Source organism: Lactuca virosa, chromosome 8 (genome assembly GCF_052849685.1).
Source record: "Lactuca virosa cultivar CGN04683 chromosome 8, Lactuca_virosa_CGN04683_v6, whole genome shotgun sequence".
Classification (NCBI taxonomy): domain Eukaryota; kingdom Viridiplantae; phylum Streptophyta; class Magnoliopsida; order Asterales; family Asteraceae; genus Lactuca; species Lactuca virosa.
In genome coordinates, this window is record NC_136433.1 from 95,562,573 (window position 1) to 95,572,344 (window position 9,772).

The 9,772-nt window shown below is 31.9% G+C and overlaps 1 protein-coding gene across 1 annotated transcript; it reads right to left on the minus strand.

Moving 5' to 3' along the window:
* Positions 1-2,913: 2,913 nt before the first annotated feature.
* TRM82 (Transducin/WD40 repeat-like superfamily protein) lies at positions 2,914-5,595 on the minus strand. The gene is made up of 10 exons (XM_079069037.1): positions 5,342-5,595; positions 4,871-5,038; positions 4,595-4,775; positions 4,447-4,503; positions 4,281-4,351; positions 4,064-4,142; positions 3,911-3,970; positions 3,723-3,823; positions 3,588-3,648; positions 2,914-3,459 (listed from the first exon to the last, which is right to left on the minus strand). Exons 1-10 carry the CDS (start codon positions 5,488-5,490, stop codon positions 3,064-3,066), a joined length of 1,323 nt encoding a protein of 440 aa, XP_078925163.1. The 5' UTR covers positions 5,491-5,595; the 3' UTR covers positions 2,914-3,063.
* Between the last annotated feature and the right edge of the window lie 4,177 nt (positions 5,596-9,772).

Below are 9,772 nucleotides of genomic sequence, written 5' to 3' on the forward strand. Positions count from 1 at the left end.
GGTGGTTGTAGCGGTGGTTTCTGGCGAACATGGTAGCGGTAGCAGCGGTGGTTTCCGACGATGACAGGTATTTCCGGTGTAAATGTAGACTGAGAGAGAGATAAAATCTTGTATGTTAGGTGGTTTTCAAGAGAGAGAGATTATTTTATTTTATTTTTTTAGTTAGAAAATAATTAAATAACTAAAAGAAAAGAAAGAAACAAATGGAAAAGGGCAAATCCGTCATTTTTAGATTTTTTAAACTATTTTGGACCAAAACCGCAACAAAATGAAAACTTTTGCACTACTAGTGCTAGTCCAAACCTGTTTGGTCCAAAATAACAATTTTGGACGTACCCCAGAGACCATTCTTGCAATTTTGTCAAATAACTAAACATATATAATTGTAAAACACAAGTTCAACGGTCGTCGGAGGAGTCGCGGTAGCCAATACCGAGAAAAATAGTACTTTTTTCTTTTAACGCTTTACTATATACAATTTTATTAGTTAAACTAGTTTATAACCCGTTAACCTGTGGAACCACGATTACAAAATTAATTAAACTTTCATTGTGAGAACTCAAAATTATTAATCAATTATTTTAAATAAATTATTAATTAAGAGATATTTTTTAGTTATATAAAATTATAATCGTTAATTTAAATAAATACCTAAAATTATATCACCATATAATTTGTATTAATTTTATTTTAATTTTATTCTAATGTTATTAATTTAATGTAATTAGAGTGAGAAATTTAAAATTTGAAATGGAGAATTAATAGGTTGACAAGTGACATGCATTAATTAGGAGATCTAATAGGGTGACACATGACAAAAGAAGATTAAAATATGCATTAATTAGTAGGCATAATAGGATGACACATGTCAAAAGGAGATTAAAACTATTCTTTTATTAGAAGAGAGATATGTCAAAAAAAAAAAAAAAAAAAAAAAAAAAAAAAAAAAAAAAAAAGGGACTGGATATATACAAACACTGCCCTCACTTTCAGACAAGAAATGCCACCCAAACACAAGTACTCCCACCCCGACGATCATCTATGCCTTGTGTCACTGGTCTCCGATCGCCCCGTATCTCTCTAATCTCGATCTTCCTGGTCTCGGAACGCCACCCTAGTTCCTCGCAACGCCATTGACATCCCCCAGTTCATTGCTGGTGCTGGAAACAAACCGTCCCAGTCCCATCATCTCCACTTCTGTTCATCTACCCCGAAAATCTTCTCTGTTCCTCGAACCAAGTCTCCCTTGTAGTTGATCTTCTCAGGTACGTTGTTCATCACTTCTCTTGTTCATTTTTAAGTCATTTTGGTGCCCTAATTTTATACTTTTCGTTTATCATTAGGTTTGGTTGTTTATCTTTCTAATTAGCTCAGTTCAAAAGTTTTTCTTATTAACGACTTCATTATTCATTAGTATGTTACCTCTCTGATAGAGGTGGAATTATGCATTTGTCTTGAGACTCTACTACACTCTGGGGAGGTGTAAACTGATTTAGAATTCAATCCTGGGAAAATTGGATCTTTTGTTGCTACTGTTGATCATCATGCTCGCTGTATGAACTGATCTGTGTGTTTGTAATTGGTTTGATTATCCTGAATCATGGGAAAATCAACAGGAATAAATTTTTCATATTAAATGTGTTCTTCGATGTTATGGTTTTAAGTTATAAATTGGTAATATGCTCAATCCAAAACAAATACAGTCTTAATGTATAGAACATCTACTCTGATCATGCATCATTTACACACTCAAAACTTTTACCCATACAACTCTTAATGGGAAGAAAAAAAGAAACATGACCTAGATTAGAATTGAAATCGAGCATTACAGGAAGTAATGATGTTCAGGTGTTCATCAATCAGCATTTGTGATATTGATATTATTTGTGTTTTACATTCTTGGTAATTGATTTTCATCCCATATGAATTTGATTAGTGATATTTACTTGTTTAGTTGTTCATCATTTGTGCTTTTACTATATCATTTAAATTCTTGGTAAATGGTAGTTGATTCTGTGATTTCCTTAACACAGAATACTCATACTTGTTTCTATTTGACTATTTTGCTACCCACTTTTGTAACTTTGTTGCTTTGTTGCCTTGAGCTAAATCCATAACTTGGTAATACATGTTAAAAATCGTTTCTATGTGTCTCCAGGAAGTAGGGGGGTTTTGGTTGAAAGAATTGGGGGGATTATATGATGATGTCACGATTAATAACTGGCAATGAGAGAGTGTTTTGGGGAGGGTTGTTGGTTATATTTGGGTCCACTTTCTTTGGTGGTTTCCTTTATACTGCAGTTATATCAAAGCTACTCCCTCATTCGGATAATGCTATTATCTTTGCAATACAAAATGACAGGTACTGTATGAGATTTGATTACTATTATTATTATTATTATTATTATTATTATTAGTATTTTGTAAATTCAAAGTTTTGATCATTTTCTCTAATTTTATACTCCCATTTTCATGATTATGATGGAGTCTAACGTTGTAAACTTGTTTCTTATTTGCAACAGGTATTATTGCTTCTTGGTGCCTTTGACACTTCCTGTGCTTGTGTTTGCTGTATACCTGTACTGGCTTAGCATGAAAATGTTTAAGCATTCATGACCTCAAATCTCCAATGATAATTAATGGTTATCATATACTGACATGCATTGGATTGAGACTAATGTTGATCAGACAAAATTACAAATTTTTTTATCCGGGACAAAGATAAGAGTATTAAAAATATTTTGTAATTGTAGTGTAATTTGGAGCTTTATATTTTGTTTTATTTGTTCAAATGTCGTTATTTGATCTTCAAAATGACTCCATGTATAACAATGTAGTCACCATAACCAATTTTCTAACAAAAGATAGACACAGAAAAAGAAGACATTACAATAGAACACAATGTACACCAAATTGTAAAACTAGGTTTGATATTTCTAACAGAACTAGTGTACAATTAGCCAAGTTCCAACCACAAATAATTCAAACAGACTTTTAAACTGGATAGTTTCTAAAGCAAATGACTTAAAACAAACATAAATTATCAAAAACATAACTAATTTGCTATCTCTTCCCCTTTCTGTCATTTCGTCCTCTTTTCCTAAACTCGCGTCTTTCAGACGAATACTGTTTCTTAATCAATAAATTGCGCATCGAGGCCTTAACAGCTTCAGCAGCTGCTGAGAAAACATCTTCATCAATACACAAACTTCCCTGCAACTTTTCCAACACTTTTTCTCCACAGGGGACTTGTTTATCTTCCAATATTTTAATGCTGTCATCTTCTTCAACAGATCCTGAATTGCATTTGTTTAAACCAGAAATAACACGCACTCGAGCCAGTGATGAAGAATCAAAACCAGGCAAATTTGAAACACCCATCACCATCCATAAGAAATCTGATGTTAATGAACTCCCTAAGCTTGTGGGTATGAAATCTTCTCCACTTATAGACACCACCTGTTTAAGAAATAAAAATGTACTTTCATTTAGTAAATCATTTGTGAAAGTAGGATGCATATAACCTTTTATATGAAACACCTTAAGCTATACATTTATCTATGACATTTGAGGCAGTAGTTGCTTACCCTTAAAACAGAAAGAGTTTTAGCAGAAAGGTTGCAACTCAACACCGATATTCCTGGCAACCTGCATTTTAGAACTAAAACATCAGAGTTTTCCTTTAAAATGCATATTTTTGATGATCTAGAAGACATTTTTACCCTTGAACAGCTACAAATATTGATGATCCATCAGGTGTTGCACAAAGATCTGTAACTGCAAAATGATTGTTTTCTGTTCCATTTGTCTGTTGATGTCCCACCTATAAGCAGCCAGTATAATTTCAAATTATACGTTTAAAATATCATTTGTAATTTCATAAATCATTTGTAGAAGCAAAACAAGATACCTCTGATCCAACTTCACATGTATGAAGAAGCAATCCAGATGTAAAATCCCATAAGCGAACCTACACCACAAGAAAAAATGTCCGATTTATTAGAGTGATAAAAAAATCATAATGGCAATTTTGTAAAAAAGTTAAGGTTGTAATATTTCTCACTGTTGAATCGCCACTTCCAGAGACTAAATACCCCTGTGGAAATTCTTGATTGTAGACAAAGGCTAGACAGGAGACAAATCTGCCATAGAATATAGAAGCATGAGATGAGTGTAAAGTTAACAAAGACACATCATGTCAAAGTTTAGAAACCATGTTCAACTTCATTATTATTCCCTAGAAAATAAAAAAATAATGGCATTTCCAGTAACTCACTCACTCTGTATGGCCAAGGCAGTAACTTTGTATCTCATGAGCTCCATCTATAGGTTTCTTCGGGAGCATGGTGACCTGTCATTTAGAAAGAAAATAAGAACATGCTTAAGAAAATAGTAATTGCTGACTGTATGATAATAATAATTTGGGTGTGAGAAGTTTATTATTACACGAATTTTGAAATCGCGGTCAGCAGTAACAATGAACTTCCCATCTGGTGAAAACTCCTGGAAGGTTATAGATCTGTTAGTAATTGTTTAATTGTTTAATTGTTCATTGATCAATGTATGTTTGTTATCAATATTATCAACCACTTACTAGACTAGTGATGATGCTACAATAGTGGGCAAGAAGTGGTGACCCCTTCTTCTGGACTGGTGTTTGATTTTCATGAAGTTCATCCAACTCAACAACCCAAACAACTCCAAATTTATCAGCATAACAAACGAATTGTCCATTGTCACTAATGGCAACTGCACTCACTTTCTTCTCTGTTGGCCTTTTGAGTGTCAAAAGTCGATTAATATCAATAAAATCAAGTTTAAATCAACTTAAAAAAGCTATGGTGGTATGTTTCCAAGAAACAGAACTTACACAGAATACAGACAGCGCCATGAATCTGTGGCCCAAATCTTAACTACTTTGTCATCCCCAGCAGACACGAAGACTTTACCCTTTGCACCATAGCGAATTGCTCTGATAGATTCCTTATGATCACAAGCTTCACCTGACTCAGCCCCTAACGTTATCGAGCAACCTTCTCTGTAAATCAGCAATATAAAAAATGTCAGGTTTATGTCAACTAAATTATACTCACTGTAGCCCAAAATCACTTTTAGCATTCTTTACTTATTTCAATTATATGTAGATTTTGTTGCATAATTGCACGTTATCAACTTTTCAATTGCATTGTTTGTTATAAAGTTGAATGACTTGAATCTCGTTAGCAATTTGTTCTCTTAAGGTTTAATATACATTCGATATGAAGTCGACCGTTTAACATTCAAAGCTCTGATTTACTGCAGAGACGTGGAAACCAACTGATTGAGGAAATAGAAACTTTACCTGAGATTGAATACACGGAGCTCACAGCCAACGGCTACAGCAACGGAGTCCTGAGCAGGATGAACGGAGATGAGAGCCGGAGCAACTTCCACTTCCATGGCTTCTTTATTGTTGCCTTCCGAGGGAATCATAGAATCATCATCCTCCATTTCAGCTTGTCAAGGAGTTCTTCCCGAATCCTAGGGTTTAATGGCGGTTTAAAGTTTTGATATTATGTTCTGCATAATACTTCCATAGTCTCGCACTTCAAGTCTTCAACTTCCGTTCCAATTGTCTTCCACTTAAAAGCCAATGGGCTTCAAGCCCAATAAAAAGCTTGAACAGTTTCAATTAAAATACTTTTTCCAACTTTTATCATTTTGTTTAAGTTTAGTAATTTTTTTATTTTTGTACACATTTCACCGTTTAATTTGTTATATGTGTTTACATATTGTCATTGTCACCGACTATAGCAGGTGACAATGGTAATATGTGAACAAATTAACAAGTTAAATGATTAAATGTGTACGAAAAAAAAAGTTGCGTGAACATAACGAAAAGTTAGTTATACTGATAAGTCATTTTCCCCCACTTTTAATAGCTATTTTATTTTTCATATTTGTTTGAATTATTTTTTTCAAAATTTATTTTTAAAATATCCATAATTTCCTAAATATTAATTAAATATTGATCAATTTTAAACTTTACTTTTTAATTAATAAATATATTTTTGATTTGTGAAATATTTTATATAGCCTCTTATAATTTTTTTATTTTGTTTTTAAGCATATACAATATTTTTAAAGTAAATAATATCTAACAATAAAATTAAACAAATTATATATGTAACAATAAGTATGGATGATCTTTTAAAAAAATAAAAAGAAAATATTACTTAGCAAATAAAAAAACACAAAAAAATAATCTATATAATGTAAATATTTTAAAATTATTCCAACTTTTTAATATTTTTTAATTAGAAGTTTATAAACTTTTAATTTTTCTAATACAATGTTTATACTAGTATTTAACGAAAGTATTTAATATGTTATAAAAAATATTAAACTATCATACAAAATCTGTAAAACACTTTAAAAATGTTGTAAAAGAAAGTTTAGAAATAAATGTATGAAAGTTATAAAAAATATATGAAAATGTAAAAAAAAAAAACAAGTTAAATACATGTAAGAAAATTTTAAATCATTTATAAAATATTTGGTTTAAAATTACTTGTATTACAATTATATAAAAGAATAAAAAAGGTTATAAACAAAGATTTAAAATACTGTATTAGAAAACCTGTAGGAAAAAAATATCATAAAAATGTTGTAAAAAATTATAAAAAAATTTAAGAAATTTGTAAAAAAAATGTTCACATTTAGGTAAGTTAGTTTCTTTTGTACACATTTGACCATTTAACTAGTTAAATGTGTTAACATATTACCATTATCATCTGCTATAGCAGATGATAATGGTAATATGTGAACACATTTAACAAGTTAAATGGTCAAATGTGTAAAAAAAAAAAAATAAAGTTACCTAAACGTGAACAAGACGAACATATAATTACCCTCGCAAGTCATTTTCCATTTTAAAAATATGATACTATTTTATATGATAGAAAAAATATTAAGATGCTATAATAAAATATATTGTCATTTCTTATCTTTAGTTTTTTATTTTTATTTTTATTCGATAAACTAAATCATAATCTTGTCGAACTTATTTTGAACGCCTTTTATTATTCCGACATGTAATTTATTTTTCATCATTGTAGTTGAACCTTTAATAATCCATGATTTTATTGTTTGTAACATTATCCTTTTTTTTGAAACGGCAAATCAAACCTACTCCTAAATTACACCTTAAATCCACCTATGTCCACGACGGGACTTGAACCCTCAACCTCAAGAAGGGAGGACACCACCAGATATCGCTGGACTAAAAGCCCTTTGGTGTAACATTATCCTTTAAACTTCTTTCAAGTGGTGATATAAAAATTATTTAGAGAGGTAAAGAATTCAAATCTAAGAACACGTGAAACTCTTATGACAAGCTATACATGAAATATTACAAGTAAGAACATTCTCTTCAAAATCAATGTTAGAGTTAGGGTATTTAGCGTACATTATGTTTATCTAAGGTTTTGGGCCAAATTGGATTGGTGAAGGCATGTCTTACTTTCTCAAGTTCTTTTGTAAATGAAAGTCAAACATTAGAATTCTAGGTGCGAGAGGTGATGATCTGTTATATCTATTGTTGTTTATATTATTATCCATGGAGGATCTTCATAGGCCGTGGAAGATGTAATGACTCATACTTATTTTAGATGTGTAGATATCGATAATGAAGGTTTGTCTGTTTCTCATTTGTTTTACATTGGTGATGTTTGTTTTTTAGCAGGTAGAATGATTAGAATGTTGGAAACCTTGTGCTGGTTTTTATAGTGATTTTTTCTTAACTGTGGGGTTTGAAGATTAATCTTCAAAGTCGAATCCTTTTGGTGTATGTTTGGTTTGGATGATGTAAATCATTTAGCCTTCTATTATGGGTTGTAGCTCGACTTCCTTTCTTTTTAAGTATCTTCCTTTCCGGGTACGTTCAAATATGTATTGGGTGAAAGGTGGAGAGTGGTGAATAATAGATTTAAGAAGAAACTGGCTAATTTTTTTTTTTTTTTTTGAACTAGCAAATATAAATATTATAATCTACTCCTAAACTAACACATAATTCCACCTATGTCCACCACGGGACTTCAACCCTCAACCTCAAGTGGGAAATGAAAATTCTTTCCTATTGAATGTCAAATAATCCTTTTGAAATTAGTTAGTTTAAGCATGTACTTGATGTCTATCTTTAAAGTTTCCGAAAGTATCGTGTTCATTTGGGTGGAGAAACTCATGAAAGGAAGAACAATTTAGTTAAATGGGAAATTGGGTTAACTTTTAAGTAAAAAAGTGGTTTGGGTATGGAGGCCTTTCTACATTTAATTGTGCTTTATTGCATTGGAGATTTGTTAATGACGTTAACCCATTGTGTGTTTAATGTTATTAAAGTTATTCATTATTTTCAAGGCTATTTGGGTTCTACGCCACAAACTCGCTTGGTGTTTGGTATATAATTGCCGAAGATATCCACCGGCTACACGATACATTATTCTACTTCATTCTATCTTACAGAAAGATTGGTGATGAGTCGAATTTTATTTTATTTTTTTTCTTTTCTGGAAGGAGGTTCTGAAACCAACAAAATTTTGTCTTTTGGTTTAAAAGGTCCCTTATTTTTTTTTTGTATTTTTTTTTTTGTATTGTAGGTTACTAAACTATGAAAATTGGTATAAAAAACGTCAAATGTGAAGTGGTAAGCCGGTTGTTCTTCTTAGTCGGCATCTTGATCATCATATATGGTCCACGTGGCATGCTGAGAACGTCCACATAGATTTTCTATAATAAATATAGTTTTATTAAATTAAAATAAAATAAAAACAAAAAAATCAAACCCAGATCTTGAACAACATCTCCTGAACATCTATAGTTTGCCCCATCTTCAACCTTGACCACGGTGGATGCAAGGTACCAAATCCTTCTCTTTCACACCTTCAAATCCAACCTTCTTCGCCACTTCAACAATGTCGGAGTAGCTCCTCGACCATATAGTACTTTGCTCATATGAGAAGCGGGTAATATATCCATAAATCGAGCATAAAAAACATCAAGGTACGGCTCTTGCAAGCTTTTGGAATCTCACTCAGCTTGAGCATTTGGAGCTCCAATGGAAGAACATATGGGGTCCTGCCTAGCTGTATCTGCCAACATAACCGGAAAAATAACACGATTTTTTGGGTCTGATGAATTTCTAGGTCTTGATACTTGCATTTGGCGTTGAATCATCTCAAAGGTGAGCTAATATGTTTATCAGGCTTGTAACTTTAATCTTTATGAGTTAAAAGTCTGAAACTCAACTGAAATATTGAAATTTTACTCAACATGGATCATTAGATTTGTAGGCATAGACCTAACAAAAATTGAAATAAATTAGGAACCTAGCACTTGATCATCGCCGAAGGATTTGTTTGCCGGCAGTCTAAGTTCTTTAGTTCGAAGAAGATCATCGCCGAAGAATTTGTTCGCTGACAGTCTAAGTTCTTTAGTTCGAAGAAGATTGATAAGAAACATAGATGATTTAACAAGTTGTGTGGTGTGATATTGGTGGAATTCGTTGTGGTATTTGAGGTCGATGGATGGAGGGGTAAATCGGTAAGAGTTCTGAAACAGAGAGAATGCATATGTTTTTTTTTCCGTTTTTTAGAGATGGAACCATCATTATACATTGGGGAAGAAATACGAAGAGGAGAGAAAGAAGAAGCATTGCGGTAGACTTCGTAGAGAGAGAGAGAGATTTGTTACACAAAAGTGAAAAAAAGCCATGTAATCTAGATTTAACCAGTGAAAC